The following is a 24,247-nucleotide window of genomic DNA, read 5'->3' on the forward strand; positions in this document are numbered from 1 at the left end:
CTGGTGACTTTCTTCCATATCTTCATACATGCCCATATATTTGGACTGACAATTGAGAAACCTTCCCTTGACATCTATGACCTGGATGCCTAAGAACTTTTCATTCGATATCATGACATATTTGATTTAGTGTATTATCATTTTGTGACAAGTCCTATTAAAATTCTTTTCATTCAGTCAGGATGGCCAGTAAGATGCCTTCACATCCCGGTCCAAAGGCCACCCTGGTGACTTTCTTCCATATCTTCATACATGCCCATATATTTGTTCAGGTCGACCTGGTCTCCACTGGAGGCGTGGGTTCAAAAATTCCCACTTCTGACAGCAAGTGTTTTTCCTTTGGAACTAATGTCTGAAACATGATATTGGGAAAAAAAGAACCTAGCAATTCTTTGTATTTTAGGGTAAACGAATATGCACAAGATACGGAATTGTGAGTACAGCCCCACCTTTTGTGAGCATCTTCATTGTCAACCCATGTAAAGTTACCATGTGTTTGTACATAGTAGACCTATCTACTGCTGGTTTCATTGTTTGTGGCAAGTCCTTCAAAACCTTTTCTTGACTTGCCTTTTCCCACATCCTCTGTGAACGCTAAGCTTACTAAATTACTAAAGTCAGCCAGTAATTTCTGCTTTTTCGTCGTATCTACTTTGTGATTGTTGTGTGCCTTTAATGTCGTTCACACGGATATGATGTAAGAAACTGCCGAGCAAACCCATAATTTTTAAGCCCGGTGGTTCCATGGTGTAATGGTTAGCACTCTGGACTCTGAATCCAGCGATCCGAGTTCAAATCTCGGTGGAACCTGGTTTTAAGCCAGAGTACAGGTGAAAAAGAATCAACCTTTCTAGCTTGAAGTAGGCTTACAGGTAAAAAGCTAATGTTGGCTTGCTGACTTAACAGTGACCAGAAATTGTCTCTGTTGCTGGAAGGTGGCCGCCAAACAAATCTTCTCGTGTTTTATCGCGGATCAGTCTAATGGGTTGCCATGCTTTGAACGGACACAAAAATTCTGGCGACAAAGTACTGGGACCTCAGGTGGTTCCTTTGAATACTGAGGTGAGGGTCACATCGGTACCGGCTGGCCACACGCCCTCTGGGAATCTTGTTCTGATCATAGATGTCTTTTTAATGCTTTCACGTGGCTAATTGGTGGACATTTTGGCCTACTGTGACATTTCTGGACTCAGGTGAACATTGAGGACAGAACATTGGTGGATCTTGATTCCCACCACAGGGTTTAGCCTGTATTGCACATTGGGGTACAAAGTCAGTAAGATGCCTTCACATCCCGCACAGTGTATTGCCATTGTCAAGCACATTGCCACCCTGGTGACTTTCTTCCATATCTTCATACATGCCCATATATTTGGACTGACAATTGAGAAACCTTCCCTTGACATCTATGACCTGGATGCCTAAGAACTTACGATATCATGACATATTTGATTTAGTGTGTTATCATTTTGTGACAAGTCCTATTAAAATTCTTTTCATTCAGTCAGGATGGCCGAAGCGGTCCAAGGCGCTGCGTTCAGGTCGCAGTCTCCACTGGAGGCGGGGTTCAAATCCCACTTCTGACAGCAAGTGTTTTCCTTTGGAACTAATGTCTGAAACATGATATTGGGAAAAAAACATCTAACCTAGCAATTCTTTGTATTTTTTTGGGTAAATCGAATATGCACAAGATACGGAATTGTGAGTACAGCCCCACCTTTTGTGAGCATCTTCATTGTCAACCCATGTAAAGTTACCATGTGTTTGTACATAGTAGACCTATCTACTGCTGGTTTCATTGTTTGTGGCAAGTCCTTCAAAACCTTTTCTTGACTTGCCTTTTCCCACATCCTCTGTGAACGCTAAGCTTACTAAATTACTAAAGTCAGCCAGTAATTTCTGCTTTTTCGTCGTATCTACTTTGTGATTGTTGTGTGCCTTTAATGTCGTTCACACGGATATGATGTAAGAAACTGCCGAGCAAACCCATAATTTTTAAGCCCGGTGGTTCCATGGTGTAATGGTTAGCACTCTGGACTCTGAATCCAGCGATCCGAGTTCAAATCTCGGTGGAACCTGGTTTTAAGCCAGAGTACAGGTGAAAAAGAATCAACCTTTCTAGCTTGAAGTAGGCTTACAGGTAAAAAGCTAATGTTGGCTTGCTGACTTAACAGTGACCAGAAATTGTCTCTGTTGCTGGAAGGTGGCCGCCAAACAAATCTTCTCGTGTTTTATCGCGGATCAGTCTAATGGGTTGCCATGCTTTGAACGGACACAAAAATTCTGGCGACAAAGTACTGGGACCTCAGGTGGTTCCTTTGAATACTGAGGTGAGGGTCACATCGGTACCGGCTGGCCACACGCCCTCTGGGAATCTCGATCATAGATGTCTTTTTGTCTTTTAATGCTGATCATGTGGCATTTCTGGACTCAGGTGAACATTGAATCTTGTTCCATTGTCAAGCACATTGCCACCCTGGTGACTTTCTTCCATATCTTCATACATCATAGATGTCTTTTTAATGCTTTCACGTGGCTAATTGGTGGACATTTTGGCCTACTGTGACATTTCTGGACTCAGGTGAACATTGAGGACAGAACATTGGTGGATCTTGATTCCCACCACAGGGTTTAGCCTGTATTGCACATTGGGGTACAAAGTCAGTAAGATGCCTTCACATCCCGCACAGTGTATTGCCATTGTCAAGCACATTGCCACCCTGGTGACTTTCTTCCATATCTTCATACATGCCCATATATTTGGACTGACAATTGAGAAACCTTCCCTTGACATCTATGACCTGGATGCCTAAGAACTTACGATATCATGACATATTTGATTTAGTGTATTATCATTTTGTGACAAGTCCTACTAAAATTCTTTTCATTCAGTCAGGATGGCCGAGCGGTCCAAGGCGCTGCGTTCAGGTCGCAGTCTCCACTGGAGGCGTGGGTTCAAATCCCACTTCTGACAGCAAGTGTTTTCCTTTGGAACTAATGTCTGAAACATGATATAAAAAAAAAAAAGAACCTAGCAATTCTTTGTATTTTAGGGTAAACGAATATGCACAAGATACGGAATTGTGAGTACAGCCCCACCTTTTGTGAGCATCTTCATTGTCAACCCATGTAAAGTTACCATGTGTTTGTACATAGTAGACCTATCTACTGCTGGTTTCATTGTTTGTGGCAAGTCCTTCAAAACCTTTTCTTGACTTGCCTTTTCCCACATCCTCTGTGAACGCTAAGCTTACTAAATTACTAAAGTCAGCCAGTAATTTCTGCTTTTTCGTCGTATCTACTTTGTGATTGTTGTGTGCCTTTAATGTCGTTCACACGGATATGATGTAAGAAACTGCCGAGCAAACCCATAATTTTTAAGCCCGGTGGTTCCATGGTGTAATGGTTAGCACTCTGGACTCTGAATCCAGCGATCCGAGTTCAAATCTCGGTGGAACCTGGTTTTAAGCCAGAGTACAGGTGAAAAAGAATCAACCTTTCTAGCTTGAAGTAGGCTTACAGGTAAAAAGCTAATGTTGGCTTGCTGACTTAACAGTGACCAGAAATTGTCTCTGTTGCTGGAAGGTGGCCGCCAAACAAATCTTCTCGTGTTTTATCGCGGATCAGTCTAATGGGTTGCCATGCTTTGAACGGACACAAAAATTCTGGCGACAAAGTACTGGGACCTCAGGTGGTTCCTTTGAATACTGAGGTGAGGGTCACATCGGTACCGGCTGGCCACACGCCCTCTGGGAATCTTGTTCTGATCATAGATGTCTTTTTAATGCTTTCACGTGGCTAATTGGTGGACATTTTGGCCTACTGTGACATTTCTGGACTCAGGTGAACATTGAGGACAGAACATTGGTGGATCTTGATTCCCACCACAGGGTTTAGCCTGTATTGCACATTGGGGTACAAAGTCAGTAAGATGCCTTCACATCCCGCACAGTGTATTGCCATTGTCAAGCACATTACCACCCTGGTGACCACCCTGGTGACGTTCTTCCATATCTTCATACATGCCCATATATTTGGACTGACAATTGAGAAACCTTCCCTTGACATCTATGACCTGGATGCCTAAGAACTTACGATATCATGACATATTTGATTTAGTGTATTATCATTTTGTGACAAGTCCTATTAAAATTCTTTTCATTCAGTCAGGATGGCCGAGCGGTCCAAGGCGCTGCGTTCAGGTCGCAGTCTCCACTGGAGGCGTGGGTTCAAATCCCACTTCTGACAGCAAGTGTTTTCCTTTGGAACTAATGTCTGAAACATGATATTGGGAAAAAAAGAACCTAGCAATTCTTTGTATTTTAGGGTAAACGAATATGCACAAGATACGGAATTGTGAGTACAGCCCCACCTTTTGTGAGCATCTTCATTGTCAACCCATGTAAAGTTACCATGTGTTTGTACATAGTAGACCTATCTACTGCTGGTTTCATTGTTTGTGGCAAGTCCTTCAAAACCTTTTCTTGACTTGCCTTTTCCCACATCCTCTGTGAACGCTAAGCTTACTAAATTACTAAAGTCAGCCAGTAATTTCTGCTTTTTCGTCGTATCTACTTTGTGATTGTTGTGTGCCTTTAATGTCGTTCACACGGATATGATGTAAGAAACTGCCGAGCAAACCCATAATTTTTAAGCCCGGTGGTTCCATGGTGTAATGGTTAGCACTCTGGACTCTGAATCCAGCGATCCGAGTTCAAATCTCGGTGGAACCTGGTTTTAAGCCAGAGTACAGGTGAAAAAGAATCAACCTTTCTAGCTTGAAGTAGGCTTACAGGTAAAAAGCTAATGTTGGCTTGCTGACTTAACAGTGACCAGAAATTGTCTCTGTTGCTGGAAGGTGGCCGCCAAACAAATCTTCTCGTGTTTTATCGCGGATCAGTCTAATGGGTTGCCATGCTTTGAACGGACACAAAAATTCTGGCGACAAAGTACTGGGACCTCAGGTGGTTCCTTTGAATACTGAGGTGAGGGTCACATCGGTACCGGGCTGGCCACACGCCCTCTGGGAATCTTGTTCTGATCATAGATGTCTTTTAATGCTTTCACGTGGCTAATTGGTGGACATTTTGGCCTACTGTGACATTTCTGGACTCAGGTGAACATTGAGGACAGAACATTGGTGGATCTTGATTCCCACCACAGGGTTTAGCCTGTATTGCACATTGGGGTACAAAGTCAGTAAGATGCCTTCACATCCCGCACAGTGTATTGCCATTGTCAAGCACATTGCCACCCTGGTGACTTTCTTCCATATCTTCATACATGCCCATATATTTGGACTGACAATTGAGAAACCTTCCCTTGACATCTATGACCTGGATGCCTAAGAACTTACGATATCATGACATATTTGATTTAGTGTGTTATCATTTTGTGACAAGTCCTATTAAAATTCTTTTCATTCAGTCAGGATGGCCGAGCGGTCCAAGGCGCTGCGTTCAGGTCGCAGTCTCCACTGGAGGCGTGGGTTCAAATCCCACTTCTGACAGCAAGTGTTTTCCTTTGGAACTAATGTCTGAAACATGATATTGGGAAAAAAAAACTAAAACCTAGCAATTCTTTGTATTTTAGGGTAAACGAATATGCACAAGATAATGGAATTGTGAGTACAGCCCCACCTTTTGTGAGCATCTTCATTGTCAACCCATGTAAAGTTACCATGTGTTTGTACATAGTAGACCTATCTACTGCTGGTTTCATTGTTTGTGGCAAGTCCTTCAAAACCTTTTCTTGACTTGCCTTTTCCCACATCCTCTGTGAACGCTAAAGCTTACTAAATTACTAAAGTCAGCCAGTAATTTCTGCTTTTTCGTCGTATCTACTTTGTGATTGTTGTGTGCCTTTAATGTCGTTCACACGGATATGATGTAAGAAACTGCCGAGCAAACCCATAATTTTTAAGCCCGGTGGTTCCATGGTGTAATGGTTAGCACTCTGGACTCTGAATCCAGCGATCCGAGTTCAAATCTCGGTGGAACCTGGTTTTAAGCCAGAGTACAGGTGAAAAAGAATCAACCTTTCTAGCTTGAAGTAGGCTTACAGGTAAAAAGCTAATGTTGGCTTGCTGACTTAACAGTGACCAGAAATTGTCTCTGTTGCTGGAAGGTGGCCGCCAAACAAATCTTCTCGTGTTTTATCGCGGATCAGTCTAATGGGTTGCCATGCTTTGAACGGACACAAAAATTCTGGCGACAAAGTACTGGGACCTCAGGTGGTTCCTTTGAATACTGAGGTGAGGGTCACATCGGTACCGGCTGGCCACACGCCCTCTGGGAATCTTGTTCTGATCATAGATGTCTTTTTAATGCTTTCACGTGGCTAATTGGTGGACATTTTGGCCTACTGTGACATTTCTGGACTCAGGTGAACATTGAGGACAGAACATTGGTGGATCTTGATTCCCACCACAGGGTTTAGCCTGTATTGCACATTGGGGTACAAAGTCAGTAAGATGCCTTCACATCCCGCACAGTGTATTGCCACATCCCGCACAGTGTATTGCCATTGTCAAGCACATTGCCACCCTGGTGACTTTCTTCCATATCTTCATACATGCCCATATATTTGGACTGACAATTGAGAAACCTTCCCTTGACATCTATGACCTGGATGCCTAAGAACTTACGATATCATGACATATTTGATTTAGTGTGTTATCATTTTGTGACAAGTCCTATTAAAATTCTTTTCATTCAGTCAGGATGGCCGAGCGGTCCAAGGCGCTGCGTTCAGGTCGCAGTCTCCACTGGAGGCGTGGGTTCAAATCCCACTTCTGACAGCAAGTGTTTTCCTTTGGAACTAATGTCTGAAACATGATATTGGGAAAAAAAGAACCTAGCAATTCTTTGTATTTTAGGGTAAACGAATATGCACAAGATACGGAATTGTGAGTACAGCCCCACCTTTTGTGAGCATCTTCATTGTCAACCCATGTAAAGTTACCATGTGTTTGTACATAGTAGACCTATCTACTGCTGGTTTCATTGTTTGTGGCAAGTCCTTCAAAACCTTTTCTTGACTTGCCTTTTCCCACATCCTCTGTGAACGCTAAGCTTACTAAATTACTAAAGTCAGCCAGTAATTTCTGCTTTTTCGTCGTATCTACTTTGTGATTGTTGTGTGCCTTTAATGTCGTTCACACGGATATGATGTAAGAAACTGCCGAGCAAACCCATAATTTTTAAGCCCGTGGTTCCATGGTGTAATGGTTAGCACTCTGGACTCTGAATCCAGCGATCCGAGTTCAAATCTCGGTGGAACCTGGTTTTAAGCCAGAGTACAGGTGAAAAAGAATCAACCTTTCTAGCTTGAAGTAGGCTTACAGGTAAAAAGCTAATGTTGGCTTGCTGACTTAACAGTGACCAGAAATTGTCTCTGTTGCTGGAAGGTGGCCGCCAAACAAATCTTCTCGTGTTTTATCGCGGATCAGTCTAATGGGTTGCCATGCTTTGAACGGACACAAAAATTCTGGCGACAAAGTACTGGGACCTCAGGTGGTTCCTTTGAATACTGAGGTGAGGGTCACATCGGTACCGGCTGGCCACACGCCCTCTGGGAATCTTGTTCTGATCATAGATGTCTTTTTAATGCTTTCACGTGGCTAATTGGTGGACATTTTGGCCTACTGTGACATTTCTGGACTCAGGTGAACATTGAGGACAGAACATTGGTGGATCTTGATTCCCACCACAGGGTTTAGCCTGTATTGCACATTGGGGTACAAAGTCAGTAAGATGCCTTCACATCCCGCACAGTGTATTGCCATTGTCAAGCACATTGCCACCCTGGTGACTTTCTTCCATATCTTCATACATGCCCATATATTTGGACTGACAATTGAGAAACCTTCCCTTGACATCTATGACCTGGATGCCTAAGAACTTACGATATCATGACATATTTGATTTAGTGTGTTATCATTTTGTGACAAGTCCTATTAAAATTCTTTTCATTCAGTCAGGATGGCAGGCGCTCCAAAAGGTCATTCCACTGGAAGTTTGTTCAAATCCCAATGTCTGACAGCAAGTGTTTTCATTTGGAACTAATGTCTGAAATTGTGATATTGGGAAAAAAAAGAACCTAGAATTTCTTTGTATTTTGGCCAACATTGAGGCACAAGATTTGATTCTGATTCAGCCCACCTTTTGTTAGTCTTCATTGTCAACCATTAACAAGTTACAAATGTGTTTGTAGATGCCTGTGTGTCTCCTACTGCTGGTTTCATTGTTTGGAACAAACAATCCCTGGTTTTCTTAGACTTGCCTTTTCCCACATCCTCTATTATTTGGTACTAAATTACTAAAGTCACCAGTAATTTCTGCTTTCACTAGGAAGGTCTACTTTGTGATTTGTGCATTTAATGTTGTTTAATCCTATATGATGTAAAAAAACAATTACTGTTCCCATAATTTTTGGCCCAGTAAAGGTGTAATGGTTAGCACTCAGGACTCTGAATCCAGCGATCCGAGTTCAAATCAATAGGAACCTGGTTTTAAGCCAACCTTTGAAAAATAATAAAAAAAAAATCCTTTGGTGAATTAAAGTAATTTGATTCTAAAAGTAATTTTGGCTAATTTATTAATAATGACCAGAAATTGTTTTTTTACTGTTGCTGGAAAATACAGCCCCAAACAAATCATCTTCATTTTTAACCAAGAATCAGTCAATGGGTTGCCAGACTTTGAACGGACCTTCCCTTCTGGGATCAAAGTACTGGGACCTCAGGTTGTTCCTTTGAATACTGAGGTGCCTTTTCACACAGTGCCATTTGTACACCAGTACAAAATTAATCTTGTTCATCATAGATGTCTTTTTAATTGGTGTCACGTTGCTAATTGGTGTTACATTTTGGCCTTTGACATTTCCTGACTCAGGTGAACATTGAGGACAGAACAACAGCTGACTCTTGACCCTCACCACATTTTTAGCCCGGTGATATGGTTATGGCATTGGGGTTCAAATTCGTGACATTTTGCCAGAAGGATCCCTGAACATCCCGTATTTCCATTGTCAAACACATTTACCCTGGTGAAGAAGTGAACCAACCTTCATTTCATGCCCATATATTTGGACTGACAATTGAGAAAAAGCCCTTGACATTTTGGACCACATTGCATACCAGAACTTACTAAATCATGACATAGATGATTTAAAGTGTTATGTTTTGTGACAAATCCTATTAAAATTCTTTTCATTCAGTCAGGATGGAAATTGTCCAAGGGTTGCTGTGTTTGTACATGCATGAAAATTCTGTATATTTGCTTGCATTTTGATTACCACTTCATGTACTTACTATAGAGTTAAAAAACTAAATGTCTGAAACATTAGGGTAGAATAAGGGTTTGGTTGAACCTTGTTTTACAAGTTTTGGGTATAGCATGAAGGGCTAAAAACTATAATTGTAAATATATGTAATATTTGTGATGTATAATTGTAAATGTGATATAATAATAAATATGTTAGCCTATTGCACCCTGGTTTCATAAAATACCTGGCTTGTGTGTGAAATGTCAAAGTTTCATTTATTTTCTTAAAACTTTGAGACTTGCCTAAGGTCCCAAATCCTTATAAAATATAGGGTACACAGCATTTTATCTTATCTTGAAGTAAGTTCTGCACTTTCAACATTCAACATTTGATCTTAAATGCCTTTAAAGAAGTTCAAGGTTATGAAAAAAAAAAAACTGGTTATGCAAAAAATAATTTTAAGCCATTTCCATTAAATGCAAGTTAGCACAAAAAACTCTTTATCCAGAAATCAGGGAGAAACTGGTGAACCTGGTTTTAACCAATATCAGGTTCCCAACCTTTTAGCTTCCATAAAAGCTTTAAAAGGTAATTTGGCTTTCTTTTCTTAAAACTGTGAGAAAATGTAAGTTGCTGGGAAACAAAATCTTTAAAAATATTTCCAGATCAGTTTCATGGTTTACATGCCATGTAGGATCACAAAATTCTGGCAGAATGACAAGGACCTCAGGTGTTCCACACAATACAGGTGACAGCTGTTGGCTCCGTCAGGTGCAGGTTTCCCTGGATCTGATGCCAGTAGTTGTGACTTTGTTTTAGTGTCAGGGCTAAACCACTTTTTGTGAACTGTGACATTTCTGGACCCAGGTCTCATTGCCTGCAGGATATTCTTGGTTCTTGATGACCCACCACAGGGTTTAGCTTGTTCACACATTGGGGTTCAAACACCGATGCCTTCACAGATCCACCAAGTATTGCCATCAGTCAGGAATTGTCACCCTCTGACTTTAACCATATCTTCATGTATTCCCATGTTTGCCCTTGGCAATTGAAAAACCTCCCCAATCATCATGACCTGGATGCCTGGGAACTTACAAATACCACTGAGTCATAATGATTTAGTGTTCTTAGCACAGATGCCTCCTATTATTTTAAATTCATTCAGTTAGGATGGCTACAGTCCAAGGCTTTGCGTCCAGGTTTGAGGTTGTCTGGCTGGAGGGTTTTGAATAAGGAAGACAGCAAGTGTTTTCCTTTCTAACTAATGACTGCTGCAAGACCAAACCAAAGAAAAAAAAAGAACCTTGCAATTCTTTGTATTTTTACAGTAACCGAATATGTGTAAGATGTTAAAAGAAAGTACACCCCCTTTTGTGAGCATCTTCATTGTCAACCCATGTAAAATTACCATGTGTTTGTACAAACAATCTGACATTCTCTAGCACTGGTTTCATTTTTGACCTCAAATCCTTCAAAACCTTTTCTTGACTTGGAACTTTTCCCAGCCATTCCACAGTTGGTGAAAATCCTTGGGAATCTAAATTACTAAAGTCAGAGTCATTTCTGGGCTAACTTAGTTATACTTTTGTTGTTGTTTGCCACCCTGTTGACGCTCACGGATATGAAGAAACTCTGAACCACCAAACCCATAATTTTTATTAATAAACCTTCCATGGTTATGGTTAGCACTCTGGACTAGAAGTCAGCCAACATATTCAAATCCTCAATGGAACCTGGTTTTGATCCATTGACAGCAAGTCAAAACAGCAACCTTTCTAGCTTGTCCTCATTACAGGTAAAAACCTGTTGGCTGGTCTTAACAGTGACCAGAAAACATCTTGACTGGGAGGTCTAGATATAAAAAATCTTCTCGTGTTTTATTGATCAGTCTAATGAGGTTCCATGCTTTGAACGGACACAAATAGTGGCGACAAAATACATTTGGAAAAAGTGGTTCCTTTATATACATACATACATGGCCGTACATACCAACATACACATACATACTCTACAATCTTGTTCTGATCATAGATGTCCAAATTTTTCATGAGCCTAAATTATTGTATTGACATTTTTTAACTATTTGACATTTTGGACTCAGGTGAACATTGAGGACAGAACATTGGTGGATCTTGATTCCCAACAGGGTTTAGCCTGTATTGCACATTGGGGTACAAAGTCAGTTGGATGCCTTCACATCCCTAGTGTATTGCCATTGTCAATTTAATGTAACCCTGGTGACTTTGATTTTATCTTCATACATGCCCATATATTTGGACTGACAATTGAAAAAATTCCCTTGACATCTATGACCTGGATGCCTAAGAACTTACAAACTTACAAATCATGACATATTTGATTTAGTGTATTATCATTTTGTGACAAGTCCTATTAAAATTCTTTTCATTCAGTCAGGATGGCCGAAGCGGATCCCAGGTGCCATAATCAGGTCAAATGTCTCCACTGGAGGCGTGGGTTCAAATCCCATTTGACAGCAATGTTTTCCTTTTGGAACTAATGTCTGAAACATGATATTGGGAAAAAAAAAGAACCTAGCAATTCTTTGTATTTTAAAAAAAACGAATATGCACAAAAAAATCTCATTGTGAGTACAGCCCCACCTTCTGTGAGCATCTTCATTGTCAACCCATGTAAAGTTACCATGTGTTTGTACATAGTAACCTATCTACTGCTGGTTTCATTGTTTGTGGCAAGTCCTTCAAAACCTTTTCTTGATTGCCTTTTCCCACATCCTCTGTGAACGTTAAAAAACTAAATTACTAAAGTCAGCCAGTAATTTCTGCTTTTTCCTATTACAAACTTTGTGATTGTTGGATGGTGCCTTTAATGTCGCTCTCTTGGATATGATGTAAGAAACTGCCGAGCAAACCCATAATTTTTAAGCCCGGTGGTTCCATGGTGTAATGGTTAGCACTCTGGACTCTGAATCCAGCGATCCGAGTTCAAATCTGGCACTGGAACCTGGTTTTAAGCCAGAACACAGGTGAAAAAGAATCAACCTTTCTAGCTTGAAGTAGGCTTACAGGTAAAAAGCTAATGTTGGCTTGCTGACTTAACAGTGACCAGAAATTGTCTCTGTTGCTGGAAGGTGGTGACTTTCCAAAACAAATCTTCTCATGCCCATATCGGACTGATCAGTCTAATGGGTTGCCACATCTTGAACGGACACAAAAAACTTCTGGCGACAAAGTACTGGGACCTCAGGTGGTTCCTTTGAATACTGAGGTGAGGGTCACATCGGTTACCGGCATTCCAGTCAGGATGGTCTGGGAATCTTGTTCTGATCATAGATGTCTTTTTAATGCTTTCACGTGGCTAATTGGTGGACATTTTGGCCTACTGTGACATTTCTGGACTCAGGTGAACATTGAGGACAGAACATTGGTGGATCTTGATTCCCACCACAGGGTTTAGCCTGTATTGCACATTGGGGTACAAAGTCAGTAAGATGCCTTCACATCCCGCACAGTGTATTGCCATTGTCAAGCACATTGCCACCCTGGTGACTTTCTTCCATATCTTCATACATGCCCATATATTTGGACTGACAATTGAGAAACCTTCCCTTGACATCTATGACCTGGATGCCTAAGAACTTACGATATCATGACATATTTGATTTAGTGTATTATCATTTTGTGACAAGTCCTACTAAAATTCTTTTCATTCAGTCAGGATGGCCGAGCGGTCCAAGGCGCTGCGTTCAGGTCGCAGTCTCCACTGGAGGCGTGGGTTCAAATCCCACTTCTGACAGCAAGTGTTTTCCTTTGGAACTAATGTCTGAAACATGATATTGGGAAAAAAAGAACCTAGCAATTCTTTGTATTTTAGGGTAAACGAATATGCACAAGATACGGAATTGTGAGTACAGCCCCACCTTTTGTGAGCATCTTCATTGTCAACCCATGTAAAGTTACCATGTGTTTGTACATAGTAGACCTATCTACTGCTGGTTTCATTGTTTGTGGCAAGTCCTTCAAAACCTTTTCTTGACTTGCCTTTTCCCACATCCTCTGTGAACGCTAAGCTTACTAAATTACTAAAGTCAGCCAGTAATTTCTGCTTTTTCATCGTATCTACTTTGTGATTGTTGTGTGCCTTTAATGTCGTTCACACGGATATGATGTAAGAAACTGCCGGAAAAACCCATAATTTTTAAGCCCGGTGGTTCCATGGTGTAATGGTTAGCACTCTGGACTCTGAATCCAGCGATCCGAGTTCAAATCTCGGTGGAACCTGGTTTTAAGCCAGAGTACAGGTGAAAAAGAATCAACCTTTCTAGCTTGAAGTAGGCTTACAGGTAAAAAGCTAATGTTGGCTTGCTGACTTAACAGTGACCAGAAATTGTCTCTGTTGCTGGAAGGTGGCCGCCAAACAAATCTTCTCGTGTTTTATCGCGGATCAGTCTAATGGGTTGCCATGCTTTGAACGGACACAAAAATTCTGGCGACAAAGTACTGGGACCTCAGGTGGTTCCTTTGAATACTGAGGTGAGGGTCACATCGGTACCGGCTGGCCACACGCCCTCTGGGAATCTTGTTCTGATCATAGATGTCTTTTTAATGCTTTCACGTGGCTAATTGGTGGACATTTTGGCCTACTGTGACATTTCTGGACTCAGGTGGACATTGAGGACAGAACATTGGTGGATCTTGATTCCCACCACAGGGTTTAGCCTGTATTGCACATTGGGGTACAAAGTCAGTAAGATGCCTTCACATCCCGCACAGTGTATTGCCATTGTCAAGCACATTGCCACCCTGGTGACTTTCTTCCATATCTTCATACATGCCCATATATTTGGACTGACAATTGAGAAACCTTCCCTTGACATCTATGACCTGGATGCCTAAGAACTTACGATATCATGACATATTTGATTTAGTGTATTATCATTTTTGTGACAAGTCCTACTAAAATTCTTTTCGTTCAGTCAGGATGGCCGAGCGGTCCAAGGCGCTGTGTTCAGGTCGCAGTCTCCACTGGAGGCGTGGGTTCAAATCCCACTTCTGACAGCAAGTGTTTTCCTTTGGAACTAATGTCTGAAACATGATATTGGGAAAAAAAAGAACCTAGCAATTCTTTGTATTTTAGGGTAAACGAATATGCACAAGATACGGAATTGTGAGTACAGCCCCACCTTTTGTGAGCATCTTCATTGTCAACCCATGTAAAGTTACCATGTGTTTGTACATAGTAGACCTATCTACTGCTGGTTTCATTGTTTGTGGCAAGTCCTTCAAAACCTTTTCTTGACTTGCCTTTTCCCACATCCTCTGTGAACGCTAAGCTTACTAAATTACTAAAGTCAGCCAGTAATTTCTGCTTTTTCATCGTATCTACTTTGTGATTGTTGTGTGCCTTTAATGTCGTTCACACGGATATGATGTAAGAAACTGCCGAGCAAACCCATAATTTTTAAGCCCGGTGGTTCCATGGTGTAATGGTTAGCACTCTGGACTCTGAATCCAGCGATCCGAGTTCAAATCTCGGTGGAACCTGGTTTTAAGCCAGAGTACAGGTGAAAAAGAATCAACCTTTCTAGCTTGAAGTAGGCTTACAGGTAAAAAGCTAATGTTGGCTTGCTGACTTAACAGTGACCAGAAATTGTCTCTGTTGCTGGAAGGTGGCCGCCAAACAAAGCTTCTTGTGTTTTATCGCGGATCAGTCTAATCGGTTGCCATGCTTTGAACGGACACAAAAATTCTGGCGACAAAGTACTGGGACCTCAGGTGGTTCCTTTGAATACTGAGGTGAGGGTCACATCGGTACCGGCTGGCCACACGCCCTCTGGGAATCTTGTTCTGATCATAGATGTCTTTTTAATGCTTTCACGTGGCTAATTGGTGGACATTTTGGCCTACTGTGACATTTCTGGACTCAGGTGGACATTGAGGACAGAAACATTGGTGGATCTTGATTCCCACCACAGGGTTTAGCCTGTATTGCACATTGGGGTACAAAGTCAGTAAGATGCCTTCACATCCCGCACAGTGTATTGCCATTGTGTAGGGAATATAGGGCTATTGTCAGTCAAAATCAATGGGCACTTATAGGGACACGGCAGATACGCACCCCGGTGGAAATGTGCTCGACATTTGCCATACGCCACGCGGGATTTTTGGGAGACTTAAGGACATTTCACGGGCGAGTGTAATTGCATGCAAAATACTGCTGGCGGTGTCACGCTCCATCTTCCTATTGGGAGACATAATGACAAAAGGGTCGATAAGAAGCTCCATGGCCTCCATGCTACCTCTCGTGCCCAAGATAGTGCTCTAAACTTGTGTAAACTTGTTCCATGACCCCTTTGCTTCTCTCATGCCCCAGATAGTGCTTCTATGTCTGGGTATTGACCTCCAGACCCCAGCAAGTGGCTCTAATGCTGGGTTAACATGCTCCATGACCCCCTTGCTTCTCTCATACCCCAGTTAGTGCCTCTATGTCTGGGTATTGACCTCCAGGGCCCATAGCCTCACCTCCAGGCCCCAAATATGACACTGACAAATGGGAAAATGACTGACGAATGGGTCAATACAATGCAAACATATGGAATATGTCCATCTGAGTCCAAATATGACACTGACAAATGGGAAAAAGACTGACAAAAGGGCCGATACTATGCAAACATGTGCAATGTGTCCAACTGGGTCCAAATATGACCCTGACAAATGGGATAAGGACTGACAAAAGGGCCAATACTATGCAATCACGTACACGTTTAACCGGGTCAAAATAACATCCTAAAAAATGGGAACGGGACTGACAGTGTCAGCTACGGGTCCTGGTGTACCGTATCAGAACAAAAGTTCACCGCTAAGTCGAAATGTCCAAAACACCTCCGATCCGGACTAGATTTACGCAGGGTGCGCAGCAGGCCTAGGCTGACGTGGCCTCGACCTCGGATCGCCAAATAGAGCACGCTTTGCCAAAAGTTGCCACTAGGAAGCTGAAAAGCAGACGGTCTTGTAGAGCAGCTCAAATGATGTAGCGTACTAAAAAATCGTAATCGTAGATCACTTCCACGTCTTTTCGTGGGGTTTAGAAAAACTGGTTGCAAAAAAAATCTGCCAAAGTTCAATAACTGACATCCTTCATACTTTTTAACAGGGAATTCTGAATACCCAATTGTCAGTCTGCCATGGCAGTTTGTTTCCCAAATGGCAGTAGGATACCAGGGTCACTTCCTGACACCAGGGTAACTTTGTGACACGGTGGTCAGGACATTTGGGAACACTGTGTTCCCGTTCAATGTATGACAGATGTCAGTTATGAATTATGACCCTGGGTTTTTATGGATTTTCATACTGCTAGAGGCTGTAAACCTATTCCACCTCAATCGTGGGCTTCTAGAGAATAACTGATAGCGATTTGGTGGTCCTGGCTACTTGAAATGTGTGAAAAGTCAGAAAAAAACACCTTTTTCTTTTGAGGCCTTGAGGTGAGGCTTTTGGGTTATTGCTTAATCTCTATAAAAACAATTGTAAATGACTTACAGCTATGAAATTTGAATCATTTGTACGGTATTGCGTGCTTTACAAGATGCAATCAGTTTTGTCTCCATAGGATGTTCCTGGAAGGAGATGGCTTTCCAGAGGGTCTACGGATATGCCCTTTGAAGTACATGTTTAGGGAGCGATGACTCGTGTGCAGTATGATTTCCAAGCAAATTGATCAATATTCTGACTGGCTATGATCATTTGAATATCTGACATTTGGCTAGTATATACCATTAATTTACCCTAATAAAAATATCCCATTGGATTGTAATTGGGACTGTCCCGTTTCCCGCGCAGGCGTGCTAACGGCTAGAGAGTTGAAATTGCTAACATGTAATGCATTTGGGCGTGGCAACAGCATATTAAAAAATCAGGGCTGTGGCTGCTCCAGAAAAAAAAATCCTCCGTTTTCATCATCAATTGCAAAGGGTGTCAGACTCTATGGGTTGCACACCATCAGCATCCTTAGATTTTGAATAAGACATTTTTTTTTCTAGATGGTGCAGAGAAAAAATAAATATGGGAGCCTGTTTTAGGCCCATTCATGAATGCGTGTGCAAAATTTGGGGTCCGTCGGACCACATGCTGGGAAGATATGATGATTTCAATTTTTTTAATTTTTTGTCATAAGGGAACATGGCGACCTTTTGACCTCTAAATGGGTTTTAGGGCACCTTAGTAAGCACCCAGAGGCACAAAATTCATGTCCGTCCTTCATCGCAACACCCTTTACGAATTTCCAAAGTTTCGTGCATTTTCACTCATTTAATAGGCAAAAAATTCCGTGAAATGACTTGAATGTCAGAAAGTCACCCAAATGTCAAATGCAAGTCAAGTCACTGTTTCTTTAAGTCTTTCAATTGAGACAGAAAGCTGGAACCTCTGCAGCCTTGAAGGGGGTGTTGGACTGAAGAGCTGACATTACTTTGGTGCCTCTGGGAGCTTGTTAAGGTGCCCTAACACCTCTTTAAAGGTCAAGAGGTCGTTTTACTTGAACTACGAGTATATGAATGTTCATATTTTCTCAAGATATTGTCCCAGAGACCCCAAATTTGGCACACACATGTGTTGGACCTTGTGGAACAAGGACCAGCATCATGTAAAGCCAGAAAGCTATGCATTTGAAAAAAACAACACAATAAGGGGGTTTCGGCCTTTTAGGCTTCTCAGGCTTGGAAAACGTATGTAAAATAGGTGTGTTTTTGGTTTTCTAAAGCAGGCCCCGTCATAATTCTTTAGTATGTTGTTCCCGAGCTCCAGAGCATTAAACCCTAGCAATTTCAACCCTCTAGCTGAAAGCGTGCTTGCGCGGGAACACTGACACCCCCCATTGCAATTGAATGGAACATTTTCATAAGGGCACTCTAAGAAATATCTGTATATTAACAGTTGTATGACTGTATATTTTAACAGAAATTGTCCTTAGTACGTGATTTACAGGTGTATTTCTGTTAATTTACACTTCGAATTGCATTATGGGAACTTCATCTCTGCCAAACTGCTGCCAAATCAGTTTCTGGCGGCCATATTCCATTTGTACAAAGCGGGATAAAGTGGTACGAATTTGACCTGCATTTCAGCGGTAAGTAATTTTATGGAACATATTAACAAGTGACTGTTTTTTCAGCAGTATTAGTTTTGAAATGTTATATTGTCTGTTTTGGTAGCATTCAATTGTTAATTTTTGATGGTTAATGCTAATAACGTTATAGCTAATATTGACGTTAGCTAACGTGAGCTGTGTTCACAACAGCATTACCGTGTGCTATTAATCAGCACTTTGGGATTTGGAGATTAAAAAAAAATGGATTTTTTACCAACTGAGCTGCTTTGTGTGAGGTATTTTCTGTAACATTAGGTCAAATAAACACCCATTATGCCCCGCTTCAACATTATTTGTGGGTCCTCATCTATGAATTATTTACAGTACATTTTCCGTATTTTTAATCCGAGCGGGACTTTCGCTGCACTTGAAACGTTAACGTTTCCCTCGCTTTGACCCTCCCCCCACTCCGCTGTGTGTGTCTGGTGTGTGAACAAGCAAAAGTTTAACGTTAATCTCCTCCAGCTCCGCTTTGTGTAAAATGTAATTATTTCATGGACATTTAGAAGAATATGATGAGGTTCATTTTGTTGGTATTGTGAGTTTATGTTTCGTTTGGTTGTGGTCAGACAGGCTAACGTTAATGTTAATATATTGCAGTGCGAAATTAGTGGTTCATACTGAATTGTCTGGCTAGCTAATCCAACCTTCATTTCGTTAACGTTACATGGGGTCTGGCTTGTCTCGGTTTGGCAGTTACATTAACGCTATGAGGAGGCAAGACAGAGTGCGGCTGTTAACGTTACATGACGCATTACACATTATCATATAATAGGCAACTCATTCTAAAGTTAATCTCTTGTCTGCCAAGCACCGATCCTGATGTTGTCATTGATAGTATTATAACATGTTTAATTTTTTCGACTGGCAATCAGAACAAATATATAGCAAAATTAAAATTTTAACAAGTCTGTCAGCTCTGTGAGCTCCTCCCTGCTTCTGCCGACAGGCAGGCTCCGCCGTTGCTAGGTTACCTATGCAAATGAGCTCCTGAACTTTTGAACTGTAGCTAGGTCAGCTCCGCTTCACTGCGGTGTCAGGTTACAGCCTGTTGATACATGCTCATTACTATGGACAGGACCTCGGCAAATCGTTTTTTTGTGGATAAAATACATTTTGGATTATTGGATTGTATGAGATCGGCACTCGATTGTTGAGGACTTGACCGGAAAGCAGTACATAAACAGATGTAAGGATTAACACAACTTTTATGCCTTTCTGTCACATCTACTGCCGTCAAATTCGCTGTGTTCCCTCGTAAGGAATAACTGCACATGGCTAAGCACTAGTAATGGCATTTCGAACACGTTTAGAGGCTAAAAACACGTTTAAAACTTGCCCTGTTTAAGCCTTGTTTAAGACTGTTGGGTGCAAAATCTAGCAGGAGGATAACTCGGTGTAGGCGGCACCGTTTGTTTTCGTTTTTCTCGCTACTGACAGTACTCCTGATTTACAAACAACAGAGCTACGATTTGAAATCGACCGGAATTCTCCTTTAAGTGTCATTTGCAAGAGGGTCTTGAGGTGACATGTCCTTATAGTGGCTGTGCAAAGACTTTTAAAGTCATATCCTCTTTTACATCACATTTATCAAGATGTCACAAGCAGTGTGATGTTACACACATTGATCAAAAGTCTAGGAGATTGCAAGTGAAATGAGATTACTACAGGATATGCAGCATGAGTTTACTATGGATTTGTTTTCAAGAGGTCTCCAAGAATATGGTGTGCAAGATGAGGCTTTACAAAATCTAGGGAAATGTGTATATGAACAAAGCCCTATGCAGCGCACTCTACATGCAAGCAGTGGCACCTTAACCACACACCACAAAAGACTTCAGTTTTACAGGAGAGAATTCAACTTGGTAGAACCAGTACAAATAACTTTAGGCTATGATGACAAAGGCAAGACAAGACATTTTCACTATGTTCCTATTTTAGAAAGCTTAAAAGCTATCTTGAGAAATGAAAGTGTACAGCGTCAAATTCTAAATCCTATTCATGCCAATCGAGAGCATGCTATGTGACATTGGAGATGGTTCAGTCTCTAAATCTAGTGAACTGTTTGCCTCTGATCCACATGCTCTTCAGATCATGTTGTTTCAAGATGCTTTTGAAGTCGCAAACCCTCTGGGGTCCGCCAGGCTAAAACACAAAGTTCTTGCTGTGTACTACACTTTAGGTAATGTCTATGCACACCACCGATCCACCGTTGGCTCTATACAGCTTGTACTACTTTGTTTGGAGAAGGACTGTAAGTTGTTTGGACCTGAGAGAGTTTTTGATGTTTTGTTATCAGACTTGTGTGACCTGGAGTCAACAGGCATTTGTGTTGAAGGGAAAATCTTCAGAGGTAGTATTGCCTGTGTCATTGGAGACAATCTTGGGTCCCACTATCTTGGGGGATTTACTGAAAATTTTAGCTGCGCAGAATATTTTTGCAGGTACTGTCATGTTAAAAAAGAGGATTTTCAAAGAAATCCTCTTTCTACAGCCACCGAAAGAACGCCAGCTAGTTACAGTGAATCATTGCTGGAGTTGGAAAATAACCCAGATATCCAAATGCACAAAGGCATCAAGTCAAACAGTGTTTTGAACAAACTCACACATTTCCATGTTTGTGCACCAGGACTCCCACCCTGCCTTGCCCATGATTTATTTGAGGGCATAGTTGACTGTGATTTGGCGATGTACCTGCAGTTCCTTGTAAAATCAAGGAAGTGGTTCAGTTATGATGTACTTAACCGCAGAATTGTGACTTTTAGAGGTGAGAGTCCGAATAAGGCTGTTGTACCTACCAATGGGACCAAACTTGGGGGACATGCTGCCCAAAACTGGTGGCTTCTTCGGTTCTTGCCAGTACTGTTACATGACAAGGTCAGAGACGCTAAGGATGAAATTTGGCAACTTGTACTGCTACTTTGGCAGGTGGTTGAGCTTGTGTGTGCTCCTGCAGTATCAGAATCACAGGCTGCCTACATGAAGGTTCTCATTGAAGAGTACATAGAAACAAGGCATCTCCTCTTCCCACTTAAAAAGCTTAGACCCAAACATCATTACCTTTTACATTATTCAGATCTCACATTACAGTTTGGACCCTTAATTCGTATATGGACTATGCGATTTGAGAGCAAGCACAGCTATTTTAAGAGGTGTATTCGTGCAAGTAAGAACTTCAGAAACATCACAAAATCCCTTTCAGAGAGGCATCAGTTGCTGCAGGCCTACCAAAGCAGGGGCAATCTGTTTTCCCCTGAGTTGATCATGTCTGACTGTACAAGGTTTTACCCAGAGTTGTATGATAGTCAGGTTAAGGATGCATTCAAAGTATTTGATGTCTCACCATCAAATGCGGTAGTGACAAACAAAATTACTGTACGAGGCACATGCTATGCAAATGACATGCTTGTTATTTTGAGCTGCAAGGGTGGAGAGTTAACTCTCTGGCTGATTGCATGCATTGTAGTGAAACAACAAAAGACTGTGCTTCTTTTGCTCCGACAGAAAAGAGCAAGTCTTGATCCAGATCTTGGTGTTTTTGAAGTACCGAGTGAAGGTGGTACTTTTATTTGCCAAAGACTTGATGGGCTTCTTGATTACATCCCACTTAGACACTACTGTAGAGGTGGCAGACTGCTGGTTGCTCTTAAACACAGTCCACCATGGAGCCTGTAAGGGAGAAGATCAGAAGCACACTGCCTTCCCTGGAAGAGGAGCAAATAGAAACTCTTGTCACAAAGTTGACGGATATTGGAGTTACAAATCTGGAAGTTTGCACGTTTTTAACAGCAGCTGACTTGGATGGGATTTTGTCGTTGATACAGTCCAGGCGGCTGATAAATGCATTCTCCTCAGGTAGGTAATGGGCTTAATTAGACATTTAAGCACACACACGCACACACACACACATACACATCAACCTTCTTGGCATGACAGTACATTCAGCTCTTTCTCAGTTTCTCTGCCTCACACAATTGTTTTCCTTTTTGAAATTCACATTTTTTGATTGATTGTTCCTCCCTAGCATCTCAGAGCACCTTGGTTGTGTCCGGTGCGCCAAACGAGGATCTGGTGGGGACGCAAACTGTGACGCCAAGTGTGACGCCAAGTGTGACGCCAACTGTGACGCCACAGAAGTTTCAAATCCCATGGCAGAAGTTCCCAGATACGTTGATGGATGCACTAAAGGAGAAGAAGAGACCACCACCAAAACATAGAAGGCACATGATCCGGATCATCATGGAAGACATGATGGCTACTGACACCAGACCAGGCAGCAGCAAGTTGAAGCAGGTTGCACAGCAGCTGGTTGAGAGATACCCTGATTCCTTCTTGGACAAATGTGGCATAAATGTTGTGGGACAAGGTTTTGCATCACTTGTAATGCAAATGGAGAACAGGGTTGAGAATGTCAGAAGACAGTATGCTTTTAGCACATCCCATGAAGGGAGGCCAAAGAAAAAATGTAGATCTTCTGACCGTTATGGTTGTACTCAGTGGCAACCCGAGTCACTGAATGACTTTAACAGCCAAGAGGATAAAAAGAAAATGCTTCAAGATGCCTTTAAAGAAAACCTTCTCCCTCAGAGTGACATTAAAAGACTGATGTCTGAAACATACTGTGCCCAGCGCATCACTCTGAATAGTGAGGAAAATGTAATCAAAGTCATGGAAGAATGGCATTACATCTTCAACACCACCCATCTGCTCGACCACACAGAGAAACTAATGGGATTTCCTGTCCAAACCAAATTGCTGGACCAAATTCAGGAGAAGGGCAAGATCATCACGGAGTTTCTTGGTAGCAAGGGAATCACAGGAGTACCTACAGACCCATTGAAACTCCTCCAGGGTCTAGTGAAGTACCTCGCAGAGGAGCAAAAGGTGCTTTTAATAAATGAAGAAGTAAGTTCCACAGCAAAACATCAGTTCACTAATTTGGTAAATTTTGATTTAGCCCAACAAATATGTCTATGCAGCTTGGCATATCACATCTTCCCCTCTGCCTATTCTGTCTTCCCCTCTCACAGGAAGCCTTAGCAGAGCTGCCAAGCACCCCATGTATCATAGTTATGGGTAGGGATATGCATGTCTACTCTAAAAATATATGCAGGTGTTGTGTATTTGTTAATTAATTGAAAGATGTATGTCATTGATTATGTTTTGCAGATGAAGGAAGATACAAGATTTCAGTGGATGAAGTCACAGTTAACATCGTTGGCTGTCCACTAGTTGCTGTGAGCTATATGTTCAGCCAATATTATGTGCTGAATATAAAGTATCCAAAGGGAGCAGCCTTGACTCTGGAGTTCATCCAGAGGTAAGTTTTGGCCATATTTTCTATCCGTTTTATAGTATTATTTATTTTGCGATGTCGAGTGACATTTTTGTTTTGCCACAGGTGCCTGCTAGGGATAAACCCAGAACGGGGCACGAAAGCAGAAAAGGGGGGGAAACAGTACAACGTCCCCCCAAAACTGCTTCGATTCCTGTCGGTGGTCTCTTCTTCTCCTTCAGTGCATCCATCAACGTATCTGGGAACTTCTGCCATGGGATTTGAAACTTCTGTGGCGTCACAGTTGGCGTCACACTTGGCATCACAGTTTGCGTCCCCACCAGATCCTGTCGGACCTTAATGACTTCAACAATCTGTGGAAGATTTAAAGGTAATTACACACACGCCTGTGTTATGAAGGAAAATGCTTAAAACTGTTACAGAATGTAAACTATTTTATTGTGCAAACTAGGGGTGTAACGGTACACAGAAGTCACGGTTCAGTTCACACCTTGGTTTGGTAAGAGTTTGGTACAATGGAGGGAAAAGCAAAACAAAAATGCAGAAGGCAATTCTTTTATT

General features: G+C 41.8%; 1 protein-coding gene and 15 non-coding genes across 16 annotated transcripts; all 16 read left to right on the forward strand.

Moving 5' to 3' along the window:
* The first annotated feature begins 738 nt into the window (after window positions 1–738).
* trnaq-cug (transfer RNA glutamine (anticodon CUG)) lies at window positions 739–810 on the forward strand. The gene has a single exon. It is a non-coding gene; the product is annotated as a tRNA-Gln (tRNA).
* A 693-nt stretch (window positions 811–1,503) lies between these two features.
* trnal-cag (transfer RNA leucine (anticodon CAG)) lies at window positions 1,504–1,586 on the forward strand. Its single transcript has one exon. It is a non-coding gene; the product is annotated as a tRNA-Leu (tRNA).
* Window positions 1,587–2,006: 420 nt separating this feature from the next.
* On the forward strand, window positions 2,007–2,078 carry trnaq-cug (transfer RNA glutamine (anticodon CUG)). The gene has a single exon. It is a non-coding gene; the product is annotated as a tRNA-Gln (tRNA).
* Window positions 2,079–2,891: 813 nt separating this feature from the next.
* On the forward strand, window positions 2,892–2,974 carry trnal-cag (transfer RNA leucine (anticodon CAG)). The gene has a single exon. It is a non-coding gene; the product is annotated as a tRNA-Leu (tRNA).
* A 414-nt stretch (window positions 2,975–3,388) lies between these two features.
* On the forward strand, window positions 3,389–3,460 carry trnaq-cug (transfer RNA glutamine (anticodon CUG)). Its single transcript has one exon. It is a non-coding gene; the product is annotated as a tRNA-Gln (tRNA).
* Window positions 3,461–4,165: 705 nt separating this feature from the next.
* Window positions 4,166–4,248, forward strand: trnal-cag (transfer RNA leucine (anticodon CAG)). Its single transcript has one exon. It is a non-coding gene; the product is annotated as a tRNA-Leu (tRNA).
* A 413-nt stretch (window positions 4,249–4,661) lies between these two features.
* Window positions 4,662–4,733, forward strand: trnaq-cug (transfer RNA glutamine (anticodon CUG)). Its single transcript has one exon. It is a non-coding gene; the product is annotated as a tRNA-Gln (tRNA).
* Window positions 4,734–5,426: 693 nt separating this feature from the next.
* trnal-cag (transfer RNA leucine (anticodon CAG)) lies at window positions 5,427–5,509 on the forward strand. The gene has a single exon. It is a non-coding gene; the product is annotated as a tRNA-Leu (tRNA).
* A 420-nt stretch (window positions 5,510–5,929) lies between these two features.
* Window positions 5,930–6,001, forward strand: trnaq-cug (transfer RNA glutamine (anticodon CUG)). The gene has a single exon. It is a non-coding gene; the product is annotated as a tRNA-Gln (tRNA).
* Window positions 6,002–6,716: 715 nt separating this feature from the next.
* trnal-cag (transfer RNA leucine (anticodon CAG)) lies at window positions 6,717–6,799 on the forward strand. Its single transcript has one exon. It is a non-coding gene; the product is annotated as a tRNA-Leu (tRNA).
* Window positions 6,800–7,211: 412 nt separating this feature from the next.
* trnaq-cug (transfer RNA glutamine (anticodon CUG)) lies at window positions 7,212–7,283 on the forward strand. The gene has a single exon. It is a non-coding gene; the product is annotated as a tRNA-Gln (tRNA).
* A 5,675-nt stretch (window positions 7,284–12,958) lies between these two features.
* Window positions 12,959–13,041, forward strand: trnal-cag (transfer RNA leucine (anticodon CAG)). The gene has a single exon. It is a non-coding gene; the product is annotated as a tRNA-Leu (tRNA).
* A 413-nt stretch (window positions 13,042–13,454) lies between these two features.
* On the forward strand, window positions 13,455–13,526 carry trnaq-cug (transfer RNA glutamine (anticodon CUG)). Its single transcript has one exon. It is a non-coding gene; the product is annotated as a tRNA-Gln (tRNA).
* A 694-nt stretch (window positions 13,527–14,220) lies between these two features.
* Window positions 14,221–14,303, forward strand: trnal-cag (transfer RNA leucine (anticodon CAG)). The gene has a single exon. It is a non-coding gene; the product is annotated as a tRNA-Leu (tRNA).
* Window positions 14,304–14,717: 414 nt separating this feature from the next.
* trnaq-cug (transfer RNA glutamine (anticodon CUG)) lies at window positions 14,718–14,789 on the forward strand. Its single transcript has one exon. It is a non-coding gene; the product is annotated as a tRNA-Gln (tRNA).
* A 7,774-nt stretch (window positions 14,790–22,563) lies between these two features.
* Window positions 22,564–24,026, forward strand: LOC114549577 (uncharacterized). The gene is made up of 4 exons (XM_028569956.1): window positions 22,564–23,295; window positions 23,421–23,466; window positions 23,560–23,710; window positions 23,792–24,026. Exons 1-4 carry the CDS (start codon window positions 22,564–22,566, stop codon window positions 24,024–24,026), a joined length of 1,164 nt encoding a protein of 387 aa, XP_028425757.1.
* The last annotated feature ends 221 nt before the right edge of the window (window positions 24,027–24,247 follow it).

Source organism: Perca flavescens, chromosome 22, assembly GCF_004354835.1.
Source record: "Perca flavescens isolate YP-PL-M2 chromosome 22, PFLA_1.0, whole genome shotgun sequence".
NCBI classification, from domain to species: domain Eukaryota; kingdom Metazoa; phylum Chordata; class Actinopteri; order Perciformes; family Percidae; genus Perca; species Perca flavescens.

Excerpts from the sequence above, each read along its gene's own strand:
- LOC114549577 (XM_028569956.1), top strand. The coding sequence starts at position 22,564 with ATGGATGCACTAAAGGAGAAGAAGAGACCACCACCAAAACATAGAAGG. Across the intron at positions 23,296-23,420 it reads TGCTTTTAATAAATGAAGAA|GAAGCCTTAGCAGAGCTGCC; the intron begins GTAAGTTCCACA and ends CCCCTCTCACAG. Across the intron at positions 23,467-23,559 it reads CCCATGTATCATAGTTATGG|ATGAAGGAAGATACAAGATT; the intron begins GTAGGGATATGC and ends TATGTTTTGCAG.